Source organism: Anas acuta, chromosome 1, assembly GCF_963932015.1.
Source record: "Anas acuta chromosome 1, bAnaAcu1.1, whole genome shotgun sequence".
NCBI classification, from domain to species: domain Eukaryota; kingdom Metazoa; phylum Chordata; class Aves; order Anseriformes; family Anatidae; genus Anas; species Anas acuta.
In genome coordinates, this window is record NC_088979.1 from 64,503,176 (window position 1) to 64,519,693 (window position 16,518).

General features: G+C 39.2%; 2 protein-coding genes across 4 annotated transcripts in view; one reads left to right on the top strand and one right to left on the bottom strand.

The window, feature by feature from the left end:
• TGFBRAP1 (transforming growth factor beta receptor associated protein 1) overlaps positions 1 to 9,770 on the top strand; it is a 34,935-nt gene extending 25,165 nt beyond the window's left edge. For all 3 annotated transcript variants that reach the window (XM_068679797.1, XM_068679808.1, XM_068679819.1), the window contains exons 9-12: positions 586 to 729; positions 2,541 to 2,700; positions 3,791 to 4,224; positions 5,173 to 9,770. In XM_068679797.1, coding sequence (XP_068535898.1) covers positions 586 to 729; positions 2,541 to 2,700; positions 3,791 to 4,224; positions 5,173 to 5,361 — 927 coding nt within the window. In that variant the 3' untranslated portion in view covers positions 5,362 to 9,770. The remainder of the gene's footprint in view (positions 1 to 585; positions 730 to 2,540; positions 2,701 to 3,790; positions 4,225 to 5,172) is intronic.
• Positions 9,771 to 10,720: 950 nt separating this feature from the next.
• On the bottom strand, positions 10,721 to 13,096 carry GPR45 (G protein-coupled receptor 45). Its single transcript, XM_068670941.1, is given in 5 exon segments — positions 10,721 to 11,133; positions 11,136 to 11,289; positions 11,291 to 11,328; positions 11,373 to 11,703; positions 12,938 to 13,096. Coding segments are annotated over 5 exon segments (798 nt in total). The 3' UTR covers positions 10,721 to 11,017.
• Between the last annotated feature and the right edge of the window lie 3,422 nt (positions 13,097 to 16,518).

Below are 16,518 nucleotides of genomic sequence, written 5' to 3' on the forward strand. Positions count from 1 at the left end.
AGAATTTTATAACATCTGTTGCTGTACTGTGCTGTGAAGTGGGATGTTTTATGCTGAATTAGTCTGTGCTGTTGGAACTGGTCACTACCTAATCTAAATTAATTAAAAGCTCAGTTATTGCGTGTAATTACCAGATTTCTCAACTCTGGTTTTGGTCGTTGCAGAAGGCTCTTAAAAGTGATGATATACACAAAGGGAGAAGTTTGTAAACAGTCTGGTCTCCAACTTACGCTTTATTGTTAAAAAGGACTGAAATCCCTCGTTCTGTTCCAGATCTGTTCAACGCTTCTTGTAGGCAGTAGAGAGTATGCCTAACATGTAACATATATAACGTACACATATAGAACAATATAGAATGATACATTGTATTGGCAATGTTTAGAACACCAAATGAGGTAGGGGAGATAGGAGCAGGTAAGATCACATTAAGCACAAAGTAGTGTAATCTTAATGGTGTGAGTGAGTTTTTACATTGTCTGTTTTCTGAATAATGTACTAACTGATCTGATAGTGCAATTAAGTAGACATTTAAATCGTAATAAAATAATTGTCAGTGAGCTCCTAAATACAATTATCTCTTTCTAGGTTGGAGTACAGATTTTTACTAAAAGGCCTGTGGAAGAACAAGAGAAAAACATCAATCCAGATGATATCATCAGTTGCCTTAACAAATACCCTAAAGCACGTGTTAAATATCTAGAACATCTTGTATTAGAAAGAAAAATAGAGGTGAGTCCTACAAAAATATCAAAAATAGTTTACACTCTGAATCCTATGCATGTGGTGAGTAACTCTGAAAATAGCCAAATTCTAGAAGAAATGCACATAATATGAAGGATTTTTATATCAGTGTTTCTCTTCTGAGTATTGTAAAGTTAAACTGGAAAATGAGGAGCTGAGATGGGCCATCTGTTTATAACTGTTCGACTCATGATGGCAAGGCGGTTGCCTATCATGTGTCCGTTTTTCTACATCTGATTCTCACTTGTTTTTCTGTGTCACTGATGAGGCTCAATCCACAAACAGTGATTTAAGATATTTAAATCAAAATTTCTCTGGGATGCTTGCATACTAAGTATGGCACTCACTGAGACTGAACTATACATCCTCAAATAAGGAGTAGTTAACACACAAAACTTTGAGCCACCTACAAAGTGCATGGGAGAAGGTGAAACATAAGAGTGTACTCAGTCTGTCAGAATTGACTGCACTAAAAGCCATATTTTTTGAAGTATCATCTATCGCTTTCAAACATCTGAACTTATGGTGGTGTAGTTTCTCCATTAGAGAATGTGACTGATTTATAGTTTGCTTTTTCAAAAAGAGAAAAATGTACATCTCCAATAAGATCATAGAAAAACGTCTGAGCAACCACTAATCCTGTTGCACAGTGGTAGTAATGTATTAAAATTGCTAATTCAATGTATTAAAAGTAGGTATGTTTTATTCTTCTGGAGTGATCTGAAGAAGAAATAAAATTAAAACATGCATTTCTCACTCTGTAGAATTCCAAGCATCTCTTTGTTGAATGTCCAAAAGATGTGTTTGCTAGTTGAAGTGACTATTATTTTATTCTTGGTTGCTTTTTAAGTATAATACAGAGGCAGGAAAGCGTTATAGTACTTGGATATGAGACATTTTAAGCATAAGAAAAGTTCCTTTATCAAGTAATGAATATAAAGAAATAAACATTGAAGAAACTCAGTAAGTCTGACCAGTTCCTGAATTTACGTTCTTAAAATATACATACTAGATCAATGGTTTCCCTCTGCTGTTGCAGATATTCCAGATGTGCTACACTGACCAATTAATGTACTATTTCTAATGTTATGAATATTTTAAAATAAACTTTTAAATAGTCTTATTACCACCTGCTAGTAAAGGCTGAGTAAAGTTATATATATACACACTAGAGTATTATGACTGCTTTAGTGAGAATGTTTCAAACAGTAGTCAAATCATCAGCTTGTTTTGATGACTATGAGGTAATGAATAATGCAGAAAGCATTGTGCTGTCAGAGTGCTTGTCTACCTCTGGTGGTGGCTTTCTCAGATTTTATTGTATAAATAGAAAAACATATCTGAATATGGTAAAAACTGCATTAAACCATTTTTTTTTTAAACTAGGGAAAATAGAGGAGAAGAGTAAACATCCTTGTACTCAAAAGAGATCTGTTTTACTGCATTGACTTTCATTAGATGAGCTTTTGAAAGGAAATAATTTTTGCACAAGAAAAGCTATTTATTAATCTTTTTACTTAAGGTGAAAAGAGGTTTAGGAATAAGATATCATATCTGTATTTCAGAAATACCTGACTTGTTGATGTAGAGAACCCAGTATTGTACATAGAGCATATCCTGTCATGTGAAGCTGGTATGAATAAGTTGTGTATTTGCATGAACAAAAGACTTCTGGATTATCTGAATTAACTGAATGAACTTAAACATTTCTATGTAATTATGTACATATTCATTGAAGTGTTACGGGGAGGAGGAGTTGGATTTGTAAACTGAGCTAACATTGCTCTTTTCATTTGTAGAAAGAAAAGTATCATACTCATCTAGCTGCATTATATTTGGAGGCAATACTTCAGCGAAAATCTGTGACCATGGATAATTGTACAGAAACAACTGAACTTCTATCAAAACTACGCAGTCTTCTTCAGAAATCTGATCTTTATAGAGTTCACTTTATTTTGGGTAAGACACACTTCTCTGCAACTTTGCTTCCTGCTGGAGCTAACATACAGCGTTTATAAAGTTCTCTTAAGGATTAAAAAAAAAATAAAAATTGAGGTTTCTAGATGGTAAAACTATCGACCAAATTCACCTATTTAAGGTAATTCAGTGAAGACAGCAGCTGTTACCATCACCTTTTGATCTGAGTTCATGAATTAGAAAGGCATGTTTGCCACTTCATCAAACACAGAGCATGTAACTAGATAGAAAAAGTATCTTCATACAGTACCTTCTTAATTTCCTGCTTCTTTTTAATGATGTGCATGTAACATGACAATCTTTTGCAAATGGAAAAGTTACAATTTTGTTAAGCAGTCTGTTTCTTAATTAGTGTGAACTATAGAAAAGCTTTGAGGAGTGTGATCACTAGAACTTTTGTTGTACGTAACTGCCTCCTGCTGTGAAAACTGGGTTTCATGCTGAGCAGAAAAAAAAGAGGATCCTTTTTTAAGTGAAAAAGACAGTATATACCTTATTTGTAATATAAGACAAGCAATGGTTGAGGTAAAATACCTCTGGCCAGTGCTTCTTTGCCTTGCTTGTTAATGTACTTTCCAGTGGTTGAAAGGGAAATGCCTTGTTGTACTGAAAGATGTGAAATACTTTCTAAAAGTCAGTGAGAAAAATCTGCTGGCTGTTGAAATAGAAACAGGTGAGTAACAACTAAAATAATGAAATAACATTTACTGCCTCCTTGCCTTTCAAGTTAATAAAATACTATATAACAATAATATACAAGTATAAGATTCTGATGGAAAGTCTTGCTCTTTTTTATCTTTAATTTTTTAAGAGTAAGAGCTGCAACGTGGATTATTCTCTTGAAATCCATGTCTTTCAGAACACAGATTTATTTACTTTTTTTGTCTTACATAATGCTTGTGTGTGTGTTCCTTCTTGAAAAACAAAATAGTTTTAGGGGAAAAAACATTGTATTTCCATACACATACTTAGTGGGAATTGATCTCTGTGGGCTTGTCTACCTTGAATTTGGGAGAAGCAGTAGTGTTCTCTCCTCCACTGAGCAAATGTTCCCTTGTTTCTCATTTAACAGACAAAGTCCGTGGCACAGACCTTCATATGGAAAGTGCAATTTTATATGGAAAACTAGAAGAACATGAGAAGGCTTTGCATATCCTTGTCCATGAGTTGAAGGACTTCCATGCTGCTGAAGAATACTGTATATGGAACTCTGAGAACAGAGATCTGCAGTACAGACGGAGGCTTTTCCATATGCTGCTGTCGGTATATCTAAATCCAGGCGCTTCGGATTATTCACTAGTCATGGCTGCTGTGGATCTCTTGAATAACCACGCTGCTGAGTTTGATGCAGCTCTGGTTTTGCAGCTGCTGCCTGACAGCTGGTCAGTGCAGCTCCTTTCCCCCTTCCTGGCCGGAGCAGTGAGGCAAAGCATTCATACAAAAAGAATGACTCAGGCTGCACTTGGGTTAGCACAAGCTGAAAACTTGATCTACAAATACGAGAAGGTAGGTTTTTGCTTTTAACAAAGGTGTTTGTACCAGAGGCACTTTGAAGCTTTATTCTGTATTTATTATATATCTTAATTATAATCAGACACTTGAAGAGTTAGGAGAAAGGTGAGATCAGGTCCTTGGCAATTTTAATTGGTGCATTTATAAGTGTGGTTTTTTTTTTTGCCATGGCTACTACAGTCAATTTTATGCTTTCTCAGTAAAACAAAAGGGGAGGTGGAGCCTTGAAATAGGAACAACTTCGAACTTGTGGACTGAATGAAAATGAATCTGAATCTGAAACTTCTGGATTAATGAAGCTCTTTCAGTTGTGTTGGTATTTTTTCTTTGGTTGGTTGGTTGTTTTGTTGTTTTTTGTTTTTTTTTGAACAACGGAGCATTTTCTTGCTAGGATTGAGCACTGTCAGAAGTTGCAAGAAAGCTTGGCATTAACGCACAGCACTTGGCGTTAATTAAAGTTTGTCAGTCTTTGCTTAGTGATGAATTCACTTACGAAGCATTTTTCTATTCCAAGCTATATAACTGTATTGCTTAAAGTTTCCAGTGGATTTTTGATTTCTTTTTGGTCTAATAAAAGTTTATCCAGCTTAATCTGTCTATGATAAGCAAACCGAGTATCGTCACATTCTTTCGAATTGTCATGTGTCCTTGTTTAGGAAGCTGTTGCAGGTTTTTAGCTATACTAAATGTGTGAGTGCCTTTCTTTTGAAAAACAGTTTAAAAAGGGAGAAGCATGGAAATAAACCAGCATGAATGTGGAAATTTAATTTCAAGTTAAATAGTTTTAAAAAGCTAAATCTTTTTTTGCCATTTATGTCATTGACCGTGTTTGTAATGATATGTTGATGTTACCAATGATCTGTTGTGTTTTGTTGTGTTTTTCTTTTTCTGCATCTTATTTTCCTTTCTTGCTAGATTCATGTTTGGAATTTTTTTCTTTAGGTCAAACAAAAAGGAACTCCAATTCTCCTTTCGGACAAAAAGGTCTGTCAAGTGTGCCAAAATCCTTTCTGCGAGCCTGTATTTGTAAGATACCCGAATGGGGGTATGGTCCACACACACTGTGCTGCAAACAGACGTCTGAATTCAAACATGGCTCATCACTCTTCCACCTCCAGCAATCAGACTTGAAATATGTTCCAGGTCCCACAAGTTCCCATGACTTGCATCCCATTGAAAGTGGGCTGGAAAAAAGAACAAAGTGCAGCTACTTTAAGTATAAATCAAGATGAACAGATAGTCCTTGGGTTAATGGGAAGAATTTCATAACCATAAAATACGGCCACTTGCCTTCTCAATTTCTAATGAATGTAGATATAGGAAAAAAAGTTCACTACCACAGAGAGGTGTAAATATAGGCTCTTCTGTATATAGTAACAAACAGACAAAGAAAGCAAGCCTTTTCTTCACAGTAAGGATGAATGTCATGGAGACAAGGTAAACAGTTATTTTCAGAAATGTCACTTTGCACTGAATGCGGTGTTGATAAATGTGTAGAGGTGGAGATGGCATCTCTTGAAGTTGGAATTCTTGGAGCATTACACGACAAGACTGGCATAATGCAGCTGACTATCAGGACAAAACATACTTTGGTTATGATGTTTGCTGCAGCATGTCCTCTTTTGGATTCTCTTCCCCAGGATCACATTATGAACTTGTTCTTTGCTCTACGAGTCATTGGCTTTTGCACTTTTTAGTACTTTTATTTCCTTCCCCTCTCTGCTGTACGGAATTTAAACTTGAGCACTGGTTTGTTAGGTTTCTACTCCTACAGTTACTGTAGTAAACTGAGTGGGAACTGATTGCCTTGGTCACACAGCTGTGCTTGGAAGAAAAAAATGAAGTCAGATTGTCTGGTCAGGCTGTAGTCACTTTTATATGGGGAAGATACTTTAATATTGATTTATTTATTAATATGCAAATATACTGTACATACAGTTGAATAAATTGATCTTATCATAGAGTTTCCTTGGAGGATAAGCATGTAGCTGATGCATAAGCATATAGGTTACATGCTAAATGTTTGCTATAACATAACTTAAGCAGATTGAAACTCCACAAGAATGGGTGTTAGTACCTGTGGATGACTTTGTGCAATCAGAATCATGGAAAGGTGGTATAATTGGGAGCAAATCTACAAAGATGCACTACAGGGGTACTGGATTTGTTGTAGTCTACAAAATGCTCTGTAAACTAAAGCTTTTCAGACAACGAAAAAATATTTAACTGCCAGGATGAATTGTTTAACCATTTTAAAGCAATTTAAAAGAGGCAGCATCCCACAAAAAAAAAAAAGTTTGAAAATGATGACTTTAAATAAAAGTTAAGAATTTCAAAGTCAAAGCATTTCTTTCAATTTTTTAATGCTCTAATAAATAGTGAACAGCATGCAGCTGACAGTCAGTAGGGCTTCTTACTGTTTTAGTGTTCCAAATCAGAATTCAGACTTCCCGCAAAGTGGATCATCTGCATGATATCATCTAGTTGCGGTCTCAGCAGAAGTCTCAGAAGTGTTATAAGGCTGTTTCATAAGCCAGCCTTTCCATAAACATTGCGTTGCATCCAGGAATGGGCAACCAGGCTGCATCCAGGATATTTCTTTCTGTTTGAAGTAAAAGCCCTTTGGATCTTTCTCTTTCCTGAATCAGAACTCAGAAAAGTATAGCCATCATGTTGGGTTTAAAAAAAAAAAAAGTTGTTGTTGTTTTTTCTCTTTCTACATTTAGTGAAAAGCACCTTCAAAAAGGACATTCTTTGTCACTTCTATTATGAGTGATTATCCAGCGTTTAATTGATACGAGCAGGTTCTGTATCTTGTATTCATGATTTTCAGTTATCATGTATACAAATAATAATGATGACAGACAAATTTGTAGTTCCCTATCCTCAAAATATTTGCTGACAGAAAGGCAGTGACCTTCCAAAGATCTGATAAACTTTGCGTATAGTAGCATGCTATTCATAAGAATTACTTTATTTTGCTGCAAGCATCCTCAGTGTGCTCTTCATTCTCATCTAATAAGGAGGTATTAAAGCAAACATCACTCTGCACGGTCAAGACTAATTCTGGCTGCTAGGTAGTGATGAACAAACTTAGTCTTTGTCAACTAGTGTTGCAATGGATTAGAGATCATATTATTCCAGACCACAAGAAAATTCTTAATTGCTATTGCATGAAAAGGTAAGGCTGGAAAATATAAACTGTTTATATTAATGATTTTTCATTTTTTTTGCATTGGCTAAAACGTAGCAGTAACAAGTGTCTATTTCTACATACATAACTAATACAGAAATAGGAGTAACACAAGGTAACGTGTCTGCAAACACTGATGACCAGAAAGGTGATTGTTGAAAATGGGAGATCTAATCTTTTAGCCCTCCAGGAATGGGGACTGGCAAAGGCATTAACACTTCTTTCATACATTGTTGGCTTTTTTTTTTTCCCAGATGAGTTTTACACCATCATTTGGATGAATTAATATGAAAGTCCCATGGTAGCAAAATGAAAAAGCAAAAAACGAGCATGAGGCTAAGGTAGAGCAGGGCAGTGGCAGGTGAAGGATGCTGCCGCAGTGTGCGTACAGCACTTCAGCAACTAGGGCAACTAGGACATCGCATGATCAGAGGAGATGGCAGCCTATGTCAGAGCAGTGTGTGGGATGCTGTATTTTATCACCAGGAAATTCATGGAAGGTGTCTGCACTTAAATCCTCCTAGGAGGACAACTCCACCACCTCTCTGCGTAAGAACTTCAAATTGCAGAACTCGAGTTTGTTCCTCCATTTCTTAGCGCTGTTTGCTCTTTCTTGTTTTGTACACCTGAAATGCTGGGACAGCGTTGCTGCTTTGGGAAGTTCTTCTGACATGGCTACAGCAGCAGTGGGGGAACAATAATCTGGTTGTTAATTGCCAACTAGATTAATAAAGACAGGAAAGAAAATAATTTCATTGACCATCCTTCTAGATCTGAAATTGAATGGACTTGGGGCTCTGAGAGGTAAAGCTGTTGATTTTTTTCTTCTCTTTGTCCAGCTAGGGGATGCAGCCTGCCCTTGGAGAAAAGAGGTTGAGGCAGAACATTTCTTCTTAATTTAGCTCTTGGTAAAATAGTTGTTTGTAATTGATCTTCGGATTTTTTTTGCTGATGAATGTCCTCAATTTTGTATGTGTTGAAATCCAAACACTAGTGCAGAATTTTTTGTAATGTCACAGTGTGACTGTGATTCAGGGCATAGCAGGTGAGGTTAGTCTCTCTCAAAGATGCTTTTTCAGGTATTGAGACTCATTTACCACAATTTCTAATTAAGGAAATACTGCATTTCTGACTATTTTTAGCCATCCTCCGTTACAGTGGCTGACATACAAAAAGCACTTCTTAAACCCTTTTATTTCTTTTGTATATCCTCTTTTCCTCTCATAAACGTTGTCTATTATCTGTGTGTATGCCATCCTGTGCGGTTTTTTCCTTCTCGAAGGCAAAAAGAGGAAAAAAGTTGCCCAGAATCCGGTGCTGTGTTCGAAGTAACAGCTGTACATTTATGACTAGGGAGAGTTTGTTAGGTCTTCATTTCTATGATTTGAAGAGTTATCATGTCAATAATATTATGAGAATAATGGGCTCAAAGTCTGGAAAAACATCAGCAATTTTTCTTTATACAGAGTACACCAGCAGAACCGATGAAGTGACTTTTTCAGGCAGCCTGTCCTCCAGTGGCTCCATTGTGCACAGGAGCTTAGGCTACAATGAGAACGTGGTTTTACTGCCCACACTCCAACCTCCGAAACCTATAACCTGTATTACCCAATTAATATTGGTTTCCTAGCCATAAATAAATTGACATGCGTGTTAGTCTGGAGAGTTCTGGATGTTCCTTAGCACATCTATATCTGCTCAATAAAATACCACTTAGTTACATCAATGAAATGAAACATTTATAATGTCAACTGGAAAGGTGGTGGTGGAGATGGAGTGTATGTTTTGAGACCTTCATTACATATTTGAGCACACAAGCATTATCTTGATTCTGCTTAATCTTTATAACAAAACCTGTTATTTGCAAGACTCCTATCCTGAATGACATTAAAAGATGTTATTTTATACAGTTTAATCAAGAGGTAGCTTCATTTTATTACTTTTCCCAATTTGCTGCAGTCTTTATTCAGCATAGACCTAAGTCTTTTATTACATCCTGCTGTTTATAATCGGCAGTAACCGATACATTTTCATTGTGAGCTCTCCTCCCATTGCATCTATTTACTGTTTTTTCTCCTGCTGTACAACACTTTGGGGCTTGTGCCCTGTGAACACTGATAATTAAATGTGCTGCTATTTTTGAAGGAAACAAAGTTAATGACATTCTACAACGGTTGATTATAAAACTGAAGTTCCCCTGCAGTAAATTTTGTTCGGATGGAAATCTGTACTGTTAATGCTTTCTGACTTAATGGTTATGTTGGTGAACATATACAGCAGTCTGTGAAATGTACAAATGTATAAATATGTTGATTTTTAATAAATACTTTTAATTATGTTTGTCATTTATTCCTAGATAGATACACAATAGAATGTGGATGGCTAAGTGAAAGATAAAGGTTTGGTTTTTTTTGTTTTTTTTTTAGAGGTGGATAGAGAATTTAGAGAATTCATTGGGGTGACTGACAAACAAAGGTGGTTAAATGAGAAGGCTGAAGTCAGCAAGTACAGAATGTTTATGAAAAAACAGGTGCTCTGTTTCACCAAAACTGGTAGATTTGAAGTTTCAAGTGAAAGTATCTACTGCTCTTCTGGACTTGGACAACCTTAATTTGCCTCGCTGTGGCCAAAGTAATCCCTCCTTGGATTAAAGCCATCAGTTAAAGTGGGGGATGTGTGGGCAGGGCAAGGACTTCACCCTCCTTTACACCAGTCCTGGAACTAGTCCTGGTTTAGAGGGCAGGAGAGGGCCAGTATGACACTGCAGGACTCGATGAGGAAACTCTAGGAAAGGGATAGTAAGGGCTGGGATAAGCCTGTGCATCTCTGGGGGAGACGGCAAGAGAATCACAGAATTTCTAGGTTGGAAGAGACCTCAAGATCATCGAGTCCAACCTCTAACCTAACACTAACAGTCCCCACTAAACCATATCCCTAAGCTCTACATCTAAACGTCTTTTAAAGACCTCCAGGGATGGTGACTCCACCACCTCCCTGGGCAGCCTGTTCCAGTGTCTAACAACCCTTTCGGTAAAGAAGTTCTTCCTAACATCCAACCTAAACCTCCCCTGGCACAACTTAAGCCCATTCTCCCTCATCCTTTCACCAGGCACGTGGGAGAACAGACCAACCCCCACCTCGCTACAGCCTCCTTTAAGGTATCTGTAGAAAGTGATAAGGTCGCCCCTGAGCCTCCTTTTCTGTAGGATCACGGAAGTTCTTAAAAAGGAAGAATCTGTCTTCTAGGACATACATATGGGACCTAATTCAGCTGCTCTCTAGTATTGACCTTGGGTATTGCCTCCTTGCATCTTTCCTGCCTGTGATAGTAGAAAATCTTATATGTGACCATACTGGCCTTGACTAGAAACCTAGGATGCGGTCTTTTCCAAGTTCAAGCTTTTTGCAGGAGGATCCTGGAAGTTTTATGTGTGAGCTCAGCTCAAACCTCTTGGAGCATCTTGGTGCTCAGGCAGCAGAGGACAGGGTAAGCAGCAGGAGGAGGTGGTTCTGCCAGGGAACATGGTGCTAATAGTGCTGCAAGCATCTGCAGGACACCAAAGGCAGGCTGGGCACCGTGTAGCTAGGGAGCTGTCAGGGTAAAAATACAATAAACTGAACAGCTCTTGTTTTGAAATATGTGCCTGCGTTCATCTGGTGAGGTTTCTGCAGCTTCATCAAGACACATTTTGCTGAAGCAAAGGCTTTGGGCGTCCTCAAGAGGCTCTTACAGAGGTGTGTGGGATGCAAGGGTTGGGGTGCAGCATGATGCTGAAAGGAATTAAGAACGTTACTGCAATGAGCATCCTTTGTTGGAATTTCAGGCAGCAAGGAAGTACACATTGGAGAGCCCTGGTTCACGTTTCTCACAACCGTCCTTCCAGTCAGGGGAGGAAAGGCAATGCGAAGAGTTGACTTCAAAAGAAAAAAAGAAAAAAAAAAAAAAAAAAAAAAAAAAAAAACACAGTTGTGGCTATGGCACAGCAGGAGTTCAGCTTGTTTTGTCTCTAGACAGTGGTTAGAAAATGGTCCACACTAATCATCCAGATGGCAGCTCCTTCCAAGACAAATAATCAATACAGTGTAGCTGACTTTGGGCAGAAAGGAGCCCCAAAGGTCCAGTTCACTGCAACAACCCTAGCTGCAGGACAGCGCAAGGTCAGGGAGGCCAGGGCTGCCAACAGAAAGCTGATGGCTGAGCACACAGCAGGTTTTCCATGGGTAATGAGGCTGATAGCAGTGCCTAAAAATCCAATAGCAACAGGGAACATTATTATGGCCTGTGATTGCCAATAACACCCTGAAGATACTGCCTGGTATTTGCGTTGAGTGGGAGCTGACTGTCCCCAGTCTGGGTTAAAACCAGAAAAATTTAGGCTGTTTGGGTTCTCCAGAGATGGTGTTGTCCAAGCCCAACTCAACGCAGGGTCAACCTGGGTCAGGCTGGTTGTGTTGTTTCAGGCCATTGCTGGTAAGATTGAAACTGGACTGGGAAAGGCCCAAATGTCTTCTGCTCAGCTCTTTGCAGGGGAAAGTAATGCTTAAGCATCCACAAGAGTCTGAGGTATAACTGGCTAAAAGCAGTCTCTGTCCTGGAGGATTTTATTATTTTATTTTTCACATACTATAGGATTGAATAAAAAGGGAATTTCTAGAAAAGAACAAGCTACTTTGGGATTTACAGGAGCAGTAGCTGATGACAGCTTCTTGTCTGCTTGGTGCTTCTCTGACTTCATCACCCATGTGACAAACAGCAAGTGCTGATTTCATGCAAAACAATACTCTCAGACAAGGTCTCCTGAATCGAACTGTCTTCTGAACCAAAGGAAATGGAGTTAAATAACACATCATCTAAGCGTTGTGTGGGGTCGGACCCATGACAAAAAACATAAAATTTCTTTCAGGTAGTTCAGGTGGTCCTGGCAAGGGAAATCATAAAAAAGCAGCAACTTTGATGTGTTACTTTTACATATCATTTTTTGCTTTACACAACTGTCCTCCTTCTATCTGAGTGCTGTGACAGTGGTGGCACTGGAAGTCTGGGGTCCATGAGCCACCTTCCAGCCATGCACCATTGGAGAGAAAGAGCTAGCACTGGCACCTAGGCAGGCACCTCAGTTAGAGGCAACCACCCTTAGCTGAGGGGCAGAACATGCCATTGACATCCTTCACTTGGCCTTTTGTGGTGGATTTTCTTTCACCCAAGTCCAGCAGCAGGCAGGGAGGCAAGTCAAGGACAAATACATTGTTCCTCTTAACATACGCTGACAAAGGGCTGCTCTAAAGCCCTGAGTCCCACAGCACAGCCAAAATAAACAAAAGTTTGTCCCACAGGATCTAGCCTGCTTGGTGAAGAGGTATGTGTCACCTGGAGGCTATGTTAATACATGTCCATGTTTTTCATTGCGTGTGCTTTACTATAAGAACATTTTGGGATGTGTTTAGCACTCCCTTCCAAAAGATGAACATATTTTTCCCCTAGTATAATGATGGAGGATAACCTCTCAGCCTTACCTGGTGCTGGGCAAAGCACAGGCATGGTGAAATTACATCACCAAGAGCATCTCTCCCTCCCCACTCCTTGTGTGGGTTCACCTTCAGGACATCACAGTTGGGTTCACTGTCTCCCATAACAGTATTTTGGGGTGAGGTCTTTGTGCAAACTCCGTTCATGCACACCTAGCACTAAAGGTTCATTAACTCCCACTTTCCGAAACTATGCAAGCTGCATGAACATGATAGTGTTTCCTGTGTTTCACCTCTTAAATAGTGTTTTAAAAAATGTCACCTTTTGTTCTTTCATTAACAGCAATTTAGAACCACTGAGAGAGGAAAAAAAAAAGACAACGCAGCCACAGAAAATGTCAGGAAGCTCATCCAAGGGGCCTAAGATCACAAACTTGAGTCAAAAAGCTAACACATCCCAGAATAATTTTATGTTTTAAGTATTTTAACATTGTATGTTAAAATTATGTAACATAATAAGTATTTTAACATTGTATGAACTCCTGTTGCTCCTCTTCCTCTCGCCTCCCCTGTTCCCTACAGCTCACCAAGACTTTGAGACCTGTGCTGCCCTCTTAAATGCAGCAATTTTCTTTTGACTCCTACTTTTCTATGCTGATGGCTAGAAAGGGCCAGGGACCATCCCTAACTATCTCAAGACATCTCTTAAGGCAACTGTATCAGCACTGTCTACCTTGGCGATATAGCAAAGTTTTGTCAGGTGAATTCATGAGAAAAGTGACTTATTTACAACTTCAGCTATATATAAAAAGGACAATAACAAGCTTATTTGATAAATTTGAAACAGACTTAATGCCATCTAATTACTGCACCTGTACCAAAAGGCAGAAAGAAAAATATAATTAAATTCCAGAATTAGACAGAAGGGGGGGGAGAAACAGCCTAATAATAGCTCCTTCACCAATAAACATAAAGGTTATAAGTGGAATCCCCAGAATTTCAGAGTCAAAATAAAATTGTGAAAGTGAAAAGGTTAAAGGCAGAAAAAAAAATAATAATCAGGCAGCCAAATGTAAATAATACATTAATCATGCACATCTGCTGGGGCTGGCGAGGGAAGGCTTGGCTGAGCAGCTAAGGCGGCGCGGGGCTTCGCCTCACCCCAGGCTGGCAAGGACCACAGGAGCAGAGTAATTAGAAGTAGGTACTGGGCATAGCTCCTGTAGGAAACACCGTGCTAAAGAGGGGAAAGCATATGGCAAGAGGCAAAACTCAGTGGGTGATGGCTAGGCGTGTGCCCATGGAAAATCAAGTGCTACTGCACTGGTGAAAGCTCTGTGGACAAATAGCTGCCCCTGTGACAAGTGACACAACAACTTCACTTCAGTGCTGATCTTCTCCAATTTCCTCCTTGCAAAATAAATTGGCAGGGTCCTGACGTGGAAGAAAAGGATGACCTGTCTTCGTGTTGACATTAGCATTTTAAGGCAGCTTGATGCATTCACTTAGGATAAGTTTATTATTATTTTTGTTGTTGTTGTTATTTTGTTGTTTTTAATGTCTGTACAGACAGCTGATGACCAAATCACCTGTAGTTTTTCAGGACGTGAGCCATGATCAGCTGTGGGTGTGCTGTTTTGCCCAGCCAAGGTATCCCCCTGAGAGATGCTGCTCACCACATGCAAACTCCTCGGCTCTGGGAGCTGCTGCCAGACAGGCAGGGCTGTTTCTGCTGAGAGACTGGCATGGAGACACTGGAAGCTCCTGGTAGCTTGTGCACAAAGCTTCTCTATTTACAGCATTAAACTCTTATGAACCCAACACACACCAGAGCTAAACAAAACTGGGGCAAGCATCCTTACAGGACTGTTTTAATACCTTGGAAACACACAGTTCCCACTGCATATAGTAGCTATTACATCTCTGCGGTGACTAAAGCTGAAGAAGAAAACATGAGTGGGCCTGGAGCTGATTTTGCTGATAAAATTGCTGAGGCCTCACAACATTAGCACTGGAGAAGCCAAAATCCAGCCCAGGCTACCACCGCAGTCTACTTCAATTCATATAGATTGGATGTTTCCCATTATTGCCTTCAGACCACTTTTCCTTGATACTAATTCACATCAGGACATTTTTCCCTGCTGTTCTTTTATTATTTATAAGCTGAAGGTTCTCCTGAGGGGCACAGTTTGTCTGCCTTGGAACAGATGATGTAGAAATCTTTGCTCTAGCCTGCATTTAGCAAGCTGTGTCTGTCCTGGGTGTTCACACTTTTCAGTAGAAGCCTCTGCTCTTACAGTTATTCAGCCAAAAGGGTCAATCCAGCATATTTTAAAAAGGCAATTTCACCAGTAGTCCATTTAATTTTCTTTAATAAATAAATAAATAAATAAATAATTTTGTACATTGACATCCTGGATATGGAAACAGAAACAACTAAAAAACTTTTAGCAAATTTCAGATAAACTCAGGAAGCAGAAAACAACTTCTACAAGACATATGCAGATACCTTTTAAAACAAAAAGATTCTGTGAAAAGCACTGCATTGAGCGTTGAGCATTGAGACGTTTAGATGTAGAGCTTAGGGATATGGTTTAGTGGGGACTGTTAGCGTTAGGTCAGAGGTTGGACTCGATGATCTTGAGGTCTCTTCCAATCTAGAAATTCTGTGATTCTGTGATTCTGTGATTCTGGATCCCAGAGAATTATGTTTATGGAAATATATTATAATAAGTAACTATAAATAGGAACTCAGAAAAGTGAAGTTTACTATTTTATATGAATTTAAGTTCAAGGAGTAGACAATATTACAAGGGGAGAATTTACTTGTACTCAAGGAAAGTGTTAGCAGCTTCTGAGGTCCCTTCAACAATTTTGTGTTTTTGTAGTTTAAGAGGTAAAAAGAAATGACTGATTGCCTGAGGATTTTTTTTTCCAATAGGATTAAACACAAAGCAAAGATCTCTTCTTTCTGCAGGGTACGTGGAGCTGAGCATTGCAAGAACCTGTAGAGGCATGAAAAAGTTAGGTTTTGACACAAATTTCACAAATTTAGCAACTCCCCCTCTGTCAACTCATACTGGAAAGTGCCCATGGGCAAACATTTCCAGACCCATGGTGCAGACAGACTCCAGGCTGCAATGCAGCATCGTCTGGCCCCCACAGCACAGGGAGCGATGGGCACATTAAGAAATGCTCTCTCACACCTCGTTGCCTGTGTCCTGGGGTGGCTGCTGCCCTGGTGGGTGCACTGCCATGCCCCTGAGCAATGACCTCTGGAGGAGGCAGCACACTGTTTGCCATCCCCAGCTGCACAACCTCCCAGGCTGTGCATTAATCCAAGAGTGTTGTGCATTAATCCACATCAGTCCTCTGAAACATAGCCAGGCACAGCGTGGAGACCATTACTTACTTCATCTCTAGTACCTTTAGTTTCAACAAACAGAAAGCTAGATACAGTGGTTTTTCTTTAAATCCCTCGTGCACCATGGTCATAAACTGCCTTCCAAGGTGTCTATTAAAATTAATCATTTCATTTCCCAATACTTTGTAGCACCAAGGTTTTGGTAGCAAGGGGGGTTGCAGGGATGTCCTCTGTGAGCAGCGCCCAGCAGCTGCCCCACGTCACA